Raw genomic sequence first — 19,139 nt, 5'->3', positions numbered from 1 at the left:
GGCTGGGGACGTAACCGTAAACAGCAGCTCCCTATCCATTTGCCATTTGCCATTTGTGTGCTTGCGTGCCGATATGGATGACATGCTTCAGATCAACGCATGCGTGCCACGAGCACCCGTAAATGACCGCTGTAAGCACTAATTAGCTTATAATAGACTGTGCCTTTATATATGGGGCAATGCCAGGTGCCTCGATCTAGGTAGTATACAAACAACAGCACTAAAGAAATCTTGTCTACTGTTGAGATATCGATACATATAAAAAATTATACAGTCATGATCAGTACAGCAGTGCTTTAATACCAGACAAGATTTACTCTGTAGATTCACCAGTGCCACCCTCATCTGCTGCTGCTGTGACCGTCTCTTCCTCTGTACACAAAATAATGTATGATATACTTTGATATATAGTAGCAAAACTGCATGTGTACATGCCAAACTAAACTTCATCAGCGGCATGTAATTATGATTGTGATATGTATGCACAAGTTTAAAAAATATAATAATAGCTAGCACATGCAAGTATTGTTCGGTGGCTGGACATCACTCCAGGTCATCACAACCTAGCTACAGCTAGCACACAAAAACAGTGCTTCTTGGATCCAGTTGAATCCTGTGTAAAGTCATATGTCTCTTCTGGCTAGACGGCCATGATGGCCTTAGCACCTCATGCAGGGTTTGCATGCTTCCGGTGACCTTATAAAAAAAGATTGATCTGGTTAAGCACGGCATACTAATGTATTCTATATCACACCTTATGGTGTATAGTTCCCTCTTAGGCCATAACAGAAGAGAAAAAGGCAAGAAAACAAGACATAAACAGATAGTAAAGAAACGACGTATGCACTCCTTACCCACTAATAAGTGGCATTACTTAATTAAGCTAAAAGACCACATAGCTGCACTGTGTGTTGACAGGTGGATAGGTAAACTGACAAATACGTTTAATCTGGTAGGCAAACTGAGCAGTCTGCACTGTAAATTAATGACCATTGGCAGATTCTCACATAAACCAGCATTACAATAACATTCTTCTGTATATAACACCATATATAGAAATGTGAAGTATGTTATCCTAAAGTGTCCTCATTGTTCAGTTGAATAGCAGGCACTAGATCACGTGCACAGACAACCCCGCTAGTGTACACAGTTGACCAATAAATTAATTAATGAACTAATAAAAGTCTTTCATAAATATTGACAAATTTAAACTCTTATAAAAATGCAAAACACTTGGATGCACACACACACACACACACACACACACACACACACACACACACACACACACACACACACACACACACACACACACGCACACACACACACACACACACACACACACACACACACACACACACACATTTCTGTTTAGATGTGACAAATCTACAGCAATCAGGTGTGCTTGCCTGTGTTCTCTTCTGCAGTAGTGGCTGTTGTTTCTGGTTGTGCAACGGCATCTGCAAAAATGGTTTTATCACGATGTCAATTTATGTGCAAATTTCCTAGCTACTGTACCTTCCACCACAGCAGCTTGTGCTGCATCAAACTCCAATTCACTGTCTCCAAAGAATGTCTTAATAATTCTTTCTGCATGATCAGGATTGGAACTGCCGTGAATACTATTCTTCATTTTGTCTTCACCAAACAAAGCTCTCAGCCTGAAGACATGTGCTCACGTAAGTTCATTCTAACATAATTCTGTTTATATAGACTAACGAATCAGGATATTTTTCTCTTGCTTCGTCGGGATCTGTGGGTCCCATTACAGCTCTTAAGCCTGCTATGGCATCATGTCTTGACAAGACCATGAAATGAGATGGTCCACTGAAGAAAAATTGAAAAGCCGTTACTTACAATTAGCAGATTGATTGTTTATAATGAAATGAATGAAACAAAAATCAACCATCATTAAACATACACATACATATTGCTCAGAAAAGAACTTTCTAATGCTGTGACATAGCCTTGTACCAGACCCTCTCCTTGTGCTGTCGTGCCCCATATGACACAACAACGCCAGCAGCACAATGAGAGGGTCTGGTACGAGACTATACTTGCACCTGCTCAATCAGACAAAGAACTAATTACTCGGTCAAATGAAACTAATTTGTTCCTGCTAGAATAAGTTTGATTACTATATATTTGATACACAATCTTAACATAAACGGCAATTTGCATCTGTACGTGCGAGGTGGCTGAATGTTGATAAAATGCATGAACAAAACTTCTTGGATCAAGATCATGTTACTGCAGACTCAAGCTTTGTCATCTCAAGGTTATGCCAAACATAAAATCAGAGTAGTTAGTCTGTACATGTGGCAATTTAATGGCAAAGTTCATTAAGAATGCAATAAAACAACAGGCACATTATCTATCACAATGTTTACGTACATATAAGCAATAAGAACTTCAAACTGACAGTGATATGTGTTTCTGATACACGTAACTTTAAATAGACCAAACAGTGTTCCATTCTAACTTCATTTATAGCTGTCAACCATTCTAATGTGTCAGTGTCAAATACCAAACAACCAGCTTTCATCCCTAATTACTTGACTTCCAGTTTTGAAGCCGCACAGCATGCAGATGTGTTTCAATGGTAAACATATACACAATATTCAGTGCATGTTATTGCTATAATTTTTTGTCTAGAAACAGTAAGGCTTCAGAGTTTCACAGATAAATTTTGTTGCAGAAGCAATTCAAGTATTAATTAGGATAGCAAAACTTGTGAAATTGTACTCGATGGAAGTAATATGAGAATTTATTGACAACCACGAACACGACACCACTAAAGACTAAAAAAGTGCTGCGCACCACACAGATGCAGACACATGCAGACTCAAACGATTGCCAGGCATGCGAGTCACAAGTATGAGCATGTTGACAACCAAGTATGATTACTACCAAAGTACTGGTAACTTAAAAACAGTCAATTTTAAATCATGACAGGACCAAAAAGAAAGTATTTCCATACGTGTATCACACCAAAACTAATGGTGTAGTTTGCTCAGCAGGCATTATACATACTAACTCAACACAATTAGCTATGCACAAAGTTTAAATTTTGTCTTGACCAAATATAAATTTTAAAAATTCACTTACAGAATGCTGCTTTAATTGCTTGATGATATTCTAGTCGTTTTAAAGATTACCTGCTCATGTAGTCAGTCAAGCCTTCATAGAACTCCTTGCCTTCGTGTTCATGATAAAGTTGTTGTGCCAGCTCTTTCGTAAGATGGTGATCTTTTTGAAGAACAACATCAAAGCCGGCCTCTTTAATCTTCTCAACAATATTATCTATCATACATAACAATTCAAATTACACATTGGAATGCAGTACAACAATAGCTGTAGTTGGAAAGCCTTAAGCAAGTCACAATCAGCAAGCAGCAAGCAGCAACAAAGTTTTGTTAATTGTAGCAGGCAGCAGCTTTGCTAGCATGCAGTGAAATTTAGAGCTGCATACATACCATCTGTAATGCAAACAATTCAAGCAATACCAAGTACAAGCATGAGATACAGCAAATATCTCAAGACTTGTAGCAAACGTTTCTACCTTTTGCATCAAATGCAGATGGTTTCACAACTGCAACAGTCTTTTCCACTGGAAAGAAATAGTTGAGTTCATGTTCAGCATTATCAAGATTGTCAGCCCCGTGTAAAGCATTGAAGGGAGAATTCTCAGTGCTGAATTCAGCTCGCAGCCTAAAATGGAAATTGTTCTGAATGTTTCAAATAGTGACAACCATACAGTACATACACAAACACACACACACACACACACACACACACACACAAACACACACACACACACACATACACACACACACACACACACACACACACACACTAACACACACACACACACACACACACACACACACACACACACACACACACACACACACACACACACATACACACAGTGTTAATTAACAGTTAAATTACTTTGGTGTTTTATGTTGTAAACTGCTGTAATGATCTATGCAAGTCCGATGACCCAGTTTAGTACCCAATCACACTAAGTGCTATAGTTTATGTAACAACAAATAAATACTAATCTATTATGCAATATAGTTAAATCAATAAATGATAATAAAGATTTTCTATTTGCTGGAATTAGTGGCAAACCCCTTATAACACAGCACCAAATCACAACAACCCAAATTTTGACAGTTGATCGACTTAATTAATTTCTCTCAAACAACAAACCCAATGAATCCAATCCACAACTATTACTACATGTATATGGTATCAGCTTACTTTTCTTGATATCTACTACTTCACTTACACTAAATTTCTAATGCTAGGAATCTTACGATTCAGGAGCTTCCTCTTTAGCTTGTTGTATATCTTTGGGTCCAATCAGCGCTCGCCACTTCTCAACAGCCTCTTCTCTTGCTAATGCCAGTGCCAAAACTGGACCACTTTTCATGTGATCAGTAAAGTCTCCAAACCAGTCCTTGTCTGTGTGATGACCATAAAACTCTGCAATTTGTTCATCTGTAAGCTGAATCTCCTTCTCTAGTGCAATAGTAAAACCAGCTTCTTTCACTTTAGCAAGTATCTCATCTACACAAACACATTATGATGACGATTGCTAGAAAACACACAGTACACCAAACAATTAATTAAACTGTACTTATTCAAACTTATCAAACAGATATTAAAAGTTGTATTCAACGCATTTATTAATTAAAATATACAGTGAACACGGCTAACCTTTGTGATCTCTAGCAGCATCAGGTCGTAAGAGAGCAAATGTTTTTTGAATCTTTGGCTCCCTACCAGCCACCCATGGTGCCCCAAAATCAGGAAAGAAAAATGCTAACTCTCTAAACACACACGTAACCAAAGTTGTTACAAGTATAAAACACAAAGAACCAGCTGATCAATAGCAACACGACATCACCTGGCAGCACTTTCACCAGAGTCACAAGCATGAATAGCATTTTGAATGTGATTAGTCCCATACATTGCTCGTAAACTACAGCGTACAAAACAAGAGATCTATAGGAGAAATAAACACAACCACACTGACTACTCTAGATGGAAAATCAACAAAACAGTTTGTTTTCCCATACATCTACTGTCACTTCCAAGTATCTTAATTTTTATCTTATTTAAATGTTGACTACAAAGGCACATCACTTAATTTAGTTACAATATATACAACTCTTAACAACAATTACAGAATAATAATATATGATAATCACTAACGTGTCTGGAGCCTCTTCTTTGGCCTTCTCAGAATCAGTAGGACCAACTAAAGATCGCAGTTCAGGAACTGCATCTTCACCAGTGACACCTTTAGTCAATACCAAAACATGACATGGACCACTATAACAATGATAACAACAGCAGATGACGTATCACAATGATCAATAAAGTCAAATACTAAAACTACAATAACTTTGTGTAATACAAATTTCACAAGAAGATAACAAAGTTGTGTTTACATGATATTCACATGTAATCTTCATGCATTGAGATGCTGCTAAAGAGTTATGAGCATTTGCACACACCATTCGCATGCCACTACAAGTTGCTATTTCACAACTAGAATTTGGTTAGATTCCAGTTCTGGTATCTGATCTGTAGTAATGGCAGACGTATAAGAAACAACAGTCACATCTACATTATCATATATTCATCACATGTTGTTGTAGCTAAGAAAAGGAAACGCTGCACAGTACTAACCCTGCTGTATGACAGTGAACCAAGAAAAATCACAGTCTACTTTTATCATCTGTAATAGGATGTGAGTTGAATATACAGTAGTTCCCCTCTTGGACGAACACCCTTGTGAGCGACCACCTTTGTTTACGACCAGTTTGGCTTGGTACCAACGAAATTTGTATTGCACGTAACCCTCTTCAGCAACCACCCCTCTAACGCAACCAGCAACCACCAAAGTAGTCTCAAAGTTGTCAGGTGTCCCCGCCTTGAGCGACCACTTAGCATGCCTGTCTCGGCCACTGCACTGATACATCCGGGTATGTACAACAAAAGGAGTGTCGTCACAATCAACCACAGTACATTACCATGTGCACGTACAGAAGTAGTTGAATGTCGTCTCGAAAACGCAAGATCCTAGCCCTTCATGAAAGGAAAGCTGTTCTGGACAAGATAAAAGAAGGCCGTTCATGTCGCTCAATCGCTGAAGATCTCGGCATAAGTAAGACACAAATTCAAGGAATTAATTAATTAAGAGAACAAAAGAGCATTAGACAGCAATGGGAAACTGGAGGTCGAGCAGAGAGGAAGTACAGCAAGGTTAGAAAGTTGTGCTACCAAGATTTGGGCAGAGTTGTTTGGGAGAGTTCAGTGTTGTTGTTTGTTGTTCTTGTTCTTGTTTTGTTGTTTGTATATGTACTGTATAGTGCACTGTAGAAAACTAAATACAGTATGTAGCACAAAACTTAATTAACGAGTTCAACAAAAACACTTCCCCTGATAAGAGACCACCCCTTTTGAGAGACCAGTTTGATGAAAACTTAGAGGTGGTCGTCCAAGACGGGGACTACTGTATGTACTGCTTTGTAGTTGGACAACATGCATTTCTCCCTGTGTAATAAAGTCAGATACAAACAACAAACACACAAATGTACCAAGGCCGACGGAAGCAATTTAAATTGGAGCGGCCTAACGCACGTTAAAGGGACATAAGTTAACGCAACTTACAAGCAGCTGGATTAATTAATCAACAGGACTTACTACTATACAAAGTAGTGGTTATTCTAGTAAATGCAGGTCATGCTTGCATGACTTCAAAACTGAACACAATTGGCCACTGCAACCACAACCGGAAGTAAGTGGCAATAGATAGCTAACTAAAGTCAAAATTTTGAAAACTGGGGCAGCCATGGCCACTGCAGCCGCTGCTGTTCCATCGGCCCTGTGTACAAATAGAAGATAGGTATCATCTAAGACTTTATGGTCACAAATGGATATGCTTCTTGCAATCCGTAAAAAGCCATGCAGCCAAACGCAGCTTCAGTCACATGTAGTGCATAAACCCATAGATACCTCGTGTGAGTACATATTCATGTTCACACGTGCACACACACGTGCCCATACACACTCACCCATGCACCCACCCACCCACCAACATACACATAAACCTGACAACCACACACCTAACATTATAAGAAGTGAATTTTCACACCAATTTCAAAAACTGGTTTTGAAATCTAAGCCAACCAATAATATTTATGCGCAACTACTACATGTACAGATTTGTAGTTGGCCAGAGCAAAGTGCAGTAGGCTGTAGTTCAAGATAAAATAGTGATCAGAAATCACACCACATTTGCCCAACCAAACTCAGACAACATTGTAACAAAAATTATAGTGTCATGATGCACCCACCTTGACATGTAATCTAGTAGCTCCTCAAACGTTTCCTAAAGATCAATAACAAACACATGCATTGCATGCCGTTTAATGTTTCCATAATAAATGACATACAGACTCAGAGTGGTGACTGTAGAACTCAGCAGCTTCTTCTCTTGTTAGAACTCGTTCTTCATGTGCCAACACTTCTAACCCACGAGACTTCACTTTCTCAAGAATATCATCCACCAAACCTTTAGCAACCGCGTCAGGCTTGATGATTGCCACAGTAACGTCTTTACGCTTAGAAGCCACTGGAATAATACAGAAGTACAGACATTCGAAACCATAAACTAATAAACGTTTATACAGTACAGTAAACCTTTGAAAACAAACACATTTCATTAAACTAGAAGACCTAGTATGGTCTGTCTGTCTGTCTGTGTCTGTCTGTCTGTCTGTCTGTCTGTCTGTCTGTATGTATGTATGTCTGGCAATACATATATTTCAAACATCAAACTATAATACATATCAGCAAAAGGCAAAAAGTAAAGTTCACAAGCTACATAAAAATACACATGTGTGTATACATAGCAGCTAAAACCTTATGCTACTACCCAGCTTTCAGCCAACTAATGGCTACAAAACTGGATGCTGCTAGAGTCCAGTTTAAATTCTTCAGTTGCACAGAGTGCCGACACTTTTCTTCCGATGACGCTGGCATTACATCTTTGCAGTTGGATTGCAAATCTTTTCCTCCAAAAATCTAAGAATTCTGGAGGATTGGGTTGACCAAATTCATCTGATGACTTCTCTGCCAACTTTTGAAGAAACTTCCATGCCTCTTTGCCCCATCTTCCGTAGTGCTTCAAGACCAAAGGAATCAGGGAAACAAATGTGCCGCCAGGAAGTCTCTCTTTCTTGTACCTGGAGTGCTTTCTCGTCGCTTGGCTGCTGCTCTGTCTGTCTGCCTGCCTGAAGAGAGACACCACACTGCGAAGAGAACAATAGTTGATGGTAAAGATATATAATGAGCAACGTTTCAGTAAAAACCTTCTTCTGGCTCAATGTATGGCTAAGATGTTTAAAAATTTCAAACAATAGGTGTTAATATTGATATCAATGATGTTGATATCAAAACCAGCTATTTACTAAAGTATGTCTAATTTTATATTTAATCCATATGGGTCGAAGGTCATCAGTTTTCTAATCCATTCGGATTCTCTGCACTTGCGGGATAGGTCATCTTTCAATCCCAGATAGTGCAGAGAATCCGAATGGATCAGGAAGCTGGTGACCTTCGACCCATATGAATTAAATATAAAATCAGACATACTTTAGTGAATAGCTGGTTTTGATATCAACATCATCGATATCAATATTAACACCTATTGTTCGAAATTTTTAACATCTTAGCCATACATTGAGCCAGAAGGTTTTTACTGAAACGTTGCTCATCATATATCTTTACCATCAACTATTGTTCTCTTCGCAGTGTGGTGTCTCTCTCCTTCACATTTGTCTACATATCTACCACGTCAAGTTTCCGCGGATCAGATCGTTTCCGTCTTTGCTCTCTGTTTATCTTCCAGTGTCATGTCTGCCTGCCTGTCTGTCTGTCTGTCTGCCTGTCTGTCTGTCTGTCTGTCTGTCTGTCTAGCAATGCACTGAGGTGAATCTTTTACTTTTGAAGATTGGCTTGTTGTGTCTTTTACCGTTCAAAATCAATAAAACAATCTGTTTGTCTGTTGTTTGTTTGTTTGTTTGTCTGTCTGTCTTTCTTACTGTCTGTTTGTCTGTCTGTCTGTTTGCAAGTCTGAGACAAGACAAATAGACAGACAGGTAAACAGACAGACAAACACACATGCAGACAAACAGACCATACTTAGGTCTGTGTATGCATACAGATCGTCTTACCAATATAACTAGCTGCTCATGTCCCGTACTTACTTGTCATGTTTCACCAATAGACACAGAACAGGTACATCTCAAGTCAAATACTATACGTATGCCGCCTGCTGCCTCTCATAAGGACAAACTAAAACTGAAAGCTCAACTCTAACATACTAATCAAGGGCGTCAACAAAGGCATCGGCCACACTGCCATGGCCATACCACTTTTCGAAAAAAGAACTTTTATCAATCACCGACCATTACTGAGTACTTCCGGTTTAGTGGTAACTGATTAAATGACTAATACATTTCTTGTTACGTTAGCAGTCTGTATAGATAAGAATTTTTGGGGTAATCTAGAAATATATAACTACTAGTAGTAAATTGTTGTTCGCTCAGCATCGCACAGTGACAAAAGAAGAGTCTGGCCACATGAGAACATAACAGTGGTATAGAGAGAGCACACTAACCATTTTCGTGTGTCGTGGAGAAGTGGGTAGCGTGTGCTAATCTTTATATAAACACACCTACCTAGGGCACGCTACGCCGTACCACTTTACATTTGCTTCTAACGCTCCTGCTAACTAACCTCTAGTTTGCAAGAAAAATCATAAACCAAGATTGTATAAATCTTATAAATCGTAAGAGAATAAACTAAATGTCCAATTCAATAAATTGGTCTATGATATGTTATGCTAGGCTATTCACACATGCTAGACACTATATAATAGACATAACCAACTATGAAGCAGCAACACATGAACTCAATCTTCATGGGCTTCTACTTGAGCCTAAAACTCGATCTATTCATGAAAACATGGCAACAAACTTTTATAGACTCCATACATTACAGTAGTCAGACAGTCATGGCGTGTCTTTGTACAAATATACTGTATCAACCAAATGCCCTTAAATTGTTAATATGTAATCCATTGTAAGTCAGATACCACTTGGTGTATTTAAGTACTAAGACTGAGATGAGCACAAGACTTACCTTGAGGGCTGCTCTCTTTCTCTTCTTCTTCCTCTACAAGATCTTCAATAACAGCACTCTTCAGCATCTCATCTATAAACTATACAATAAAATAGTATGAGAACACAGCAATTTCATGACACTACGATCATCAAACAGTAATTCTCATCTGAGAATTTACAATAAGAATTATGACATTATGATTTTAAGCAGCAGCATAGCCAGAATTTTTTTACATGGGCCTACTTGATATTAACAATCTTTTCATAGTAATTTAATTATTAATTTTATGTTAATTAATTAATCCTCAGTGGCATTGCCTCTGTATGTTTGACACACTCTCTATATGAATTTGTACTCAGGAATCAAAGATCAAAGAGTAAAAATCGTAGTGTAGATGCAGCAGCACGACAGCTAGCCTCAAACTTCCAGACCAGAGAGCGCACAGCGCACGAACTCTAGTCTGTACTAGAACGATAATAAAATGATTTCGGAAATAGCCTTCTAAGCCAATCAATGTCTTAGAACCGGAATGTCAGTTGTAAATTCTGATTGGTTTAGCAATAATTGGTTATGCTAAGTGCACTAACACTGATTGCACGCATGTGAAATCCTCGTGGGCGGTTAAGTGAAAGCAGAGCCGTGATGAAGACTTTGGTACATCTTAGTCTTAGTTTTAGCTTCAGTTCTTCAATCTTTTCAACCTTGCGGTGACAGGACATGCACAGCAGCGTCGCTAAACCATCACCTTTGACAACTGGTCGAGCGGTAGTCTCACTAGTTGAGCAGTTAGACTAGCTAGCGGTCTGCCAAATAATCAAAAAGTCGTCATTTCATGCTGTCCACCAAGATATCGCTGCAAACACGGCAGACGTCTCTTCTTTATTTGCGAGATCCGAAATCATTTAGTATCATTGTGGTCTAGACAAGAGTTCGCGAGCTCTCTGGTCTGGAAGTTCGAGGCTACATGACCACATGCATTTAGTCTGACTATCACCTCTTAGCTCATGGCCAAACTGAGTTAAGTGTGACCTTATGAAACATCTTCCATGACAGCTTTCGCTGCTTTGGATCATTGCCGCTCATGGCTTGTTAGAGACACAGACCAGGATAACCTTTATCATGGATACTGCCATAGTTTGACTTATACAAACCTGAAACACCGAGGCTGGCTACTCCATGCAGACAGTATGAAAGTTGACATAAGGTGCACCTACCACTTGACGTAGAATAGTATGGTTATCATTTCCCACTATACAATATACTATTGTCAAACACAAAATACCTACTAGAGAAGGAAGAGTGTATGTATGAGCCACTGGGTCACACCCATAATTTCTTTACTCAGGCAGGCCCATGCCTGGCTACACCACTGTGTTAGGGTTTAAGGCTTGATTAGAGAACAGTTTGGCATTATAGAGAATAAATCTACAAGAATTATAATCTAACACATACACATTAATACACAGACATTATACAAATATAGGTTATCAGATGGCCACGAGGATGATCAGATTTATCAGATCGACACGTGAGGGCTACGAGATAATGTGACATGTGATAATCAATTTATATCTCGTTTTAATTCGTCAGTTCAAGTTCACTGCCATTTGAAAAAACACACCCGGTTGTACTGTGCTCAAATAAACAGCGACAACGACTTTGATTTTCCTCCAAATCTTCCTAGACCCTGTAATAACCATTACCCTGGCACTGTTGGCTATGATTATAACAGGTTCAAGTCCTCCAGCATCGTCCGAGGTTGCCTTTGCTGCGTTGGGTCCTGAGTGGACAGCTTTGATGATGACAATGGGCTGTCTGTTGTTTTTAATTAATTTGCCGATGTTATGCTCTGCTACAGCTTCAACTGTAGGACACAGATGAACAATGTTTTCAAAATGCAAGGCATTTGGTATTCTCGACAAACACCGCGTCATCAACAGTTCCCAATCTTCCACAGTAACTGCTCCATCACACAAATGAAGAAGGAGTTCTCAAAATTTTAGTTCATTAGGATTGTCACCATTCTGGCACATGATATGTGTTCAAGTAACAGCTTAGGTGAACTGCTGGTAACCACCATCTTAAGTCTAAAAGTGTGGACCTGGAAATAGCTGTATACAAAGGTAAGTTGACCAAAGTTGCCGACCAGTAGACAGGAACATTCCAAAATCTCAGAGACTGTGGAGAGAAATTCTTGGCAAAGACGATCGCCAATTTGACCAAACAGTTTTCTTCCTACCATTGAGATCTCGTCAATGATAAGGTAATCGACATGATTAAAATCTTGTAGCCATTGCAGTCTTTCACCTTGAAGTTCTTTAAATTCACTTTGGACGGGAAGATGCAAAAGAGAGTGAACTGTAACCCTTTCAGTGTTAAAAGCTGCTACTCCAGTCGGTGCAGCTACTCGTACTTTGTTCTTCAGTAAGCTCTTCAAGCAGTTAATTAGAAAAGACTTCCCGATGCCTGCTGTTCCAGAAACAATCATTCTGAGTGGGTCGGCATCTGTTGAATAGAGATGGCAATTGACTGCATTGTACACCAAGCACTGTTTTTCTTGCAAGAGATAGATATCAGCATTAAAAGTTTTGCAGACGGTATTGTGTAATTCCTTCGCCCACAATAGAAATGACGGTGCTTCCTCCAGGTTAGAGTACTGTCGTGCTGCAGCCAGCCAGTTGGTAGACGTGGCAACCGAGTCTCCGACACCCACAGCAGTTTGCAAATGTCTTTTGCAAATCAGCATCCAGTCATCTGCTTGGCAAGTAACACAGTTCATACTTTCCTGTTCGTCGTTTTCTCCATCGTCTAAATCTTGTAAGTCAATATCTTGTTGCAAGCAACAAACATCTTCTTCCAAACTGGAAGAAACAATGCCAGACAAGAGAAAGTGATTGAAAGCAGTGACGTAATTGTCAAATCCAGCCTGCAGTTCACAAATTTGCATAAAAGGCTTGTTTATCATCAACTTTTGCACAAAAGTGCAGCAAGGTCGTACTTTCAAACTGTGCAGTAGGCGGACATCACAGCTTCTGTAATGATCAAGCGGTGACAGAGCTGTTGCTGGTTTATCTTCATCAAGATGTTCCTTTACTAGACGTGATCTGTCTATGCTAAGCACCACAAAGCTCCTAAAAGACAAGAACATTGAATGTTGAAGAAGAATGTGGCACGTCTCTTGCCCAGAATAGTCGCGTTCGGCTGTGGAACTAATCAACAGCTTCTGAACTGTCCTCATACATAGATCTTCCTCACTCAAACCTCTGACTATGGTAGTGCACGTCTTGCAGCGTTTGAGAACGCGGTTGACAATTGGTGGCATATTTTGTGCAGTACTCAATGACTCTGCTGCGTGATACACAGTATTGCATGTCTAAGATGGCACACCAGCCGGACAGTTGAATGAGATTGAAGCTATTAATGAATGAATCGTTTCTAGCGGTGTCGAGATGAACGTCACTGTTTTTGACGAAGACGGTAGTTTCTTTCTGTAGTGTCTTTGGAAACTCAAACCTACACACCTGTTGACCGTTCTTGATCTTAAGACAATATGAAGTTAAGCAAGCGGCGTGTCTTTTGCATGTGGCACTGTCGTGGTTCAGATCCTGGTGCACGTATTCCTTGCTGCCAACATGTGCAGAAAAGGGACGTCTCCAAAGTTGCTTCCATCAGACAGAAGAGCTGGGTTTGTAGTGCAGACGACAGAGTTGATATATTCAATAGCTTTCTGATGATGGGACACCGTTGCTAATAGATCAGTGTACAACTTTCTATGTTTGGAGCTCCTGACAACCAAGCCAAACCATGCACGTGTGAACTTCCTCAGTGATTAGCTTGCAGAGTTGAAGCTGTGGCTCACTAGCACTAACCAGTCACAAGCCATATAGAACCCAGAATTTACCGGATCACATGAGTAGCCACGCCCTTTAGCGAATGTCAAGCCGGGCCACTTTACATTTGCTTCCGGGACCTCTGGTGTGTGTGTGTGTGTGTGTGTGTGTGTGTGTGTGTGTGTGTGTGTGTGTGTGTGTGTGTGTGTAAAAGTACAACAACCCAGATAACCTTTTATTATGTAAATATAATGAGTCTAACTTCAGGACGTTCCATGTGACCATCTTGTATTTTATGTTCCTGCTCTAAAAGTTCTTTAATAGATTTCTGAATAAGTGGACCGTTAGCACCTCGTACAACACCTTGAAGTTCATGACCCTGCAAATACATAGAACAAGCAATACATTAATAGTTTACAATTAATAAATAATTAAATAAATAAATAAATAAATAAATAATTAAATAATTTACAATTAATAAATGATTAAATAAATAAATAAATTAATAAATAATTAAATAAATAAATAAATTAATAAATAATTTACAGTTAATAAATAATTAATTAATAATTTACGGTTAATTCAGCTATGAGCCTATAAAATTGGACTTTGTAAAAGTCACGAGACTTGGCGAGTAGTGTACTCTAAACATATAGGGCTGAACCGACTTCCGGTCTGGGGACTGTGTGTATGTCTGTCACGCTACAGGAATGTGCCACGCCTCCTTAGTGTGGCCCAATCACAAAGCAGTAATTCCTTTATGTTGTACGTGGCAACCAGAGACAATGGACAAACAGCCAATCCTACGCGCAAAACATTCATGAGAGAGTTTATTACCAGAACAGAGTAATTCATGTTTGCGATTGTTAGGACCTGTCGGAAATAAACAACAGTATTGCAACTGCTGACCTGAAATCGATCGCTTTCTTGGTTTTACGATATTTATACGGAAATCTAACATTACGTAACCATGAGAGATTTTATGTCCCGTATACAATGACTTTACTTACTACAGACTATGTAATTACAGACTCTGCGGTCTCGCGAAAACGACAGTCGCTATGTAGGATTTAAAATACATTTTACAGGTAGCACATCTACAAAGAAAATAGCGTGTATATTCGTAATTCTTCGCAACAATTTACTTCTCCTAGCGTACATGGTGTTCAGGAGTTTGAAGGCTCATAGCTGTAGAAGCAACAGTGTAAACACAGCTTCAATTATTAGTTAAATAAATAAATAAATTAACAATTTACAGTTTATAAGTAAATTAGGTAATTAATTAACAATTTACTTACAGTCTCACTATCACCACACCACTTATTACCAACAGAAGGAAATCTTTTGAAGCACTACAGTGCAAAGCCTCTGCATGCCATAGCTATCCAGTTTCACGTCCACCATATTAAACATACGGAACATTTATTTGATCACGTGTTACGTGGTTGCACGTGACCTGCACACACTACTGTTTCACACATTGGTAATAAGTGGTGTTAGTCTCGTATAGCCAGATTGACATATCCCTTTCTGCTGCGTCATACTTCTGGGCTACCCGAGACTAAAGTGGTGTATGGTGATAGTAAGGCTGTAAAATTTAATTAATTACTTAAAATTTTCTAAATAATTATTTATTTATTTATTAACTGTACATTGTTAATTTATTATATGTACATCACTTCACTAGAAAATCCATGCACTCAACCCTGCAATCAGTCATACGTAATAAGATCATGCAACATCTGCCTGTAGAATGACTTCAAGTACAATTTATATCAATTACTTTAGGTCCATCATCACATCTCACCCCATAGAACAGAAACGTTGGTTGTGATTTATCTCGATAGTTCTCTAGACTATCAATCGTGTCAGAAACAGCCTACAGCAACACAACACTTAAATTAAATGACAGAAACACGTCAGCAGTCTCTCACGTCTACCCACCGTCGCAAATTTGAGCAAATCATCGCCTAGTTCGTTCTTTATCCGTCGCAGTAGACCCGTAACAGCTTTGCAGGGTCCACACCACTTGGAATAGACATCGACCACTGTAAAATCGCCACTCTACATGCAAGTAACGTGTGAAATCTCATCATCATACCAACCTAGTAGACCATCTTTGTCTAGAAATTTGTCCCACTGATCTTGACTTTCGATAGACTCCTGAAATAGTAGTGACGTCTTTTCATCACAATTTAACAACAAAAAACACTGATTACTTGCAATTGAACTTGTTTGGGAGGCATAGTCACCTCTCCGTTGTGGTTGTTATGACAATGCCTAAAGCCCGGATATGGCCGCGCTATGTGTGCGCATGTGCGCTGGTGCCCTGTGTCGTTGGTATTAGTCACTCACGTTGATTTCGAGTCACGACGTGGGAAGGTGCTGCACGTCATCTAGTATATCAACAATATTCAGGAAAACATTACCTGAAAAGGATTCTCCTATTCTCTTACTTCGAAGACTGTGAAGCGTCGAAAGATCGACACACACGTCTGAACGTGAGGTGAGGATAGAAGACGTTTTTGTTATTGAATTACAACTTTATCATCAACTGTTCATAAAACAGAGTTCAGATATTATCTAGTATTCATACCTGTGTGCTGCATTAAAACATCTCCCCGCCCATCTCTTCTCACGTCGCTGACTGTTTTGTCTTTTCTCTTATGAGTATCGTAGTTCTATGTACGTACGTGTTGTGTTTAGACATTACTATTGTGATAACTGTTATGTCTCTCCTATTGTGTTGGGGTCAGTGGGTCTTTCGGCCATTTTAAATTTCAAAATTTTTAATTTTTTTTCTAACGTTTTAATTTTTTTAAAATTTGCATTACATTTTCAAATTTCAATTTTTAAAAAATCAAAATTTAAAATTTTATTATTTCAAATTTGTAAATTGTTAGGTTCAGTATATTAGAAATTTCTTTGCCGACGAGAAAGCGAATGTAATTGTATATATGAACTGATGGCCGGATGTGAACTAACCGAAAGTAAACGCGCATCTGTTCTCTGCATCAGAAAAAGAAAATTGAAAGAACGAGTGGCACTGTACCCGGTAGGGAGTCTATTGGACGGTGTAGGGGTGCAGTCCAACGCGTGCTGATACGTTGATTCAATTAAACTAGGCGCAGTTTTTGCTAATTACATCAGCACGTTTCTGCTTTCTTCTGTACTGAGTTTCTGCACCTGTACGCTGCTTCAGACAGTTAATTAACTGGAAGTGCTATTGTAGCTGAAGGTGCGTCTATGCATGGTCGTGTCATGAAGATCTACATGCATGTCAACTCGATCTACTTGTAGTTGAGCGTCAAACCACAAATTCATTCGAGTACTGTGCGGCGTGGAGAAAACTACTACATTGGATATAATTATCACTTCGAAGACGTTGCTGCCGTTGCAGGAAACAGGCGTATCGAATGTGGCAGGTATTCGGCGAGCGTACTCGGAAAAAGCGAAAGTAGGCATATTTCTAAATACCCAGATATCCTACACAAAAATATCTTGTCGTTTTGACGTCACCGGTAAGAAACGACACACTCCGTGCATACCGTCCGAGGTCAGCATAATTTTGGTGGAGGTCCGACGAGCCGTTGCAGAGTAATTCGCTTGCGAGTGGAGGCGGGTCCTTCTGGGATATTGTACAGAATATACTCAGCACGTTTCCAATCTACGCTCTGACCATTACTAAAGTGGACCTCTACGTCTTTGCTCTGGCCGTAGTTTGATGTTATTCAATGCGAGCAAGTAGAGGCGAGTCCTCTTGGGAGAATATACTCAGCACGTTTCCAACCTACCTACGTATACGCACTAAACAAAATTTCTTTCGGAACTCCTATCTTTTTGCTCCAGATCTAGTTTGATGTCTATGGTAAAAACATCAACTACAGCTTGCTCAGATAACGCAGTCTCATGGGACTGCTGGGCAGCTATAGCATTGTGACGTAACAATGGTATGTGAACAAACAATGGATATTGAAAGTGAGCATCGCACTCTTAGTTATGAGAAAACAAAGCTACCATATGAGATTGAGTTCAAGTAACGGAACTTCCTTCAAATTGAGTCTATCAGGGGCATTCAGTTTCCTTCTTGAACGATGAACAGCATTATATCGTTCTACCATGCACTCCCCAAAAGGGGACCCGACTGAAAAAGCTGGAAGACGACGCCACCCTGCCCATGTTCTTACCCATGCTGAGTTACGGCTGTACCCCAAATTTTAGCCTCGTGGGTGATCTGGTCTAGCCAGCTATCAAAATTATACATACATACACACATACATACATACATACATATATATATATATATATATATATATATATATATATATATATATATATATATATATATATACAGTGCTTGAATTAAGGTTTCAACATTGTCCGGACATATTCTCACGTAGCCGGCCCCTCCCCTTTTAATATCAAAAGTGGGAGGGGCTTGCTACGTGAGACTAAAATTTTAAATTGATTGGACTTCACAGCTAGAATTAGTTCAAACATATTTTCCATCGTAACTAACTTACTCAGGAGCATCAAAACCTGATTTGTTTGTTATAACTCGCATTAAAAAAAGGCAGTCAAATTTAACATGATGAGTGCAAAAGATCAGTGTCACCATGCCTTATGATATCCATAAACAGTCAACAGCTACATGAGCACAAAAGTTCAGTAAGGTATCACAAAAGCTGAGGCAATTTTTTTGCCATTCTTGAAAGACACAACAGTGGAAATAATTTCTTCATTTTTACAACGACATTAGACAAGACATTTCAAAGCAGTCCAGCCATAGGTAGACCAATTCTGGTCTATAAACAGTACTAAGTATCCACAAGTCAACGGAGGTTGAGACTAAAATGGTCTCCCACAGATTGTTTTTCATGACTTGTGATTTAAGTCTGTGGATTAAGCGACATTAGAAAGTTCCTATAACGAGATACTTAAGACAAAATGTATTAAGCTAAATTAATTAATAGTAAAGCAGAAGTTGAATCATGTTCTGTACTGCTTATAAGCACTTATATTCACTGTTAATGAACTATTAATTAGCCTTGAAGCAGCTTGTACTACTTGTTGTATCAGAGAGTAATTCAGTTACTACTT

The 19,139-nt window shown here is 39.1% G+C and overlaps 1 protein-coding gene across 2 annotated transcripts; it reads right to left on the bottom strand.

Moving 5' to 3' along the window:
- Window positions 1-132: 132 nt before the first annotated feature.
- LOC134181023 (thioredoxin domain-containing protein 3 homolog) lies at window positions 133-16,298 on the bottom strand. Of its 2 annotated transcripts, none has more exons than XM_062648220.1 (18): window positions 16,259-16,298; window positions 16,145-16,202; window positions 15,984-16,087; window positions 15,823-15,918; window positions 14,302-14,418; window positions 10,228-10,306; window positions 7,476-7,654; window positions 7,377-7,411; window positions 5,227-5,346; window positions 4,919-4,993; window positions 4,729-4,841; window positions 4,326-4,578; window positions 3,563-3,711; window positions 3,159-3,303; window positions 1,720-1,827; window positions 1,519-1,661; window positions 1,410-1,460; window positions 133-372 (listed from the first exon to the last, which is right to left on the bottom strand). In XM_062648220.1, exons 1-18 carry the CDS (start codon window positions 16,283-16,285, stop codon window positions 314-316), a joined length of 1,911 nt encoding a protein of 636 aa, XP_062504204.1. In that variant the 5' UTR covers window positions 16,286-16,298; the 3' UTR covers window positions 133-313. The 2 variants fall into 2 exon arrangements, with proteins under 2 accessions (XP_062504204.1, XP_062504205.1); XM_062648221.1 differs by having other exon boundaries at window positions 15,847-15,918.
- Window positions 16,299-19,139: the final 2,841 nt, after the last annotated feature.

This window comes from Corticium candelabrum, chromosome 6 (genome assembly GCF_963422355.1).
Source record: "Corticium candelabrum chromosome 6, ooCorCand1.1, whole genome shotgun sequence".
NCBI lineage: Eukaryota > Metazoa > Porifera > Homoscleromorpha > Homosclerophorida > Plakinidae > Corticium > Corticium candelabrum.
Note: the sequence above shows the minus strand (reverse complement) of the source record. Positions and strands in the feature narration are given on the sequence as shown.

What these genes read in the sequence shown, in the direction of transcription:
- LOC134181023 (XM_062648220.1), bottom strand. Translation starts at nt 16,285, where the DNA reads ATGCCTCCCAAACAAGTTCAATTGCAA. An exon ending in CCAAACAAGTTCAATTGCAA is followed by an intron (nt 16,203 to 16,258) that starts GTAATCAGTGTT and finishes CTACTATTTCAG; the next exon opens with GAGTCTATCGAAAGTCAAGA. An exon ending in TGCTGCTAGAGATCACAAAG is followed by an intron (nt 4,579 to 4,728) that starts GTTAGCCGTGTT and finishes GTGTTTGTGTAG; the next exon opens with ATGAGATACTTGCTAAAGTG.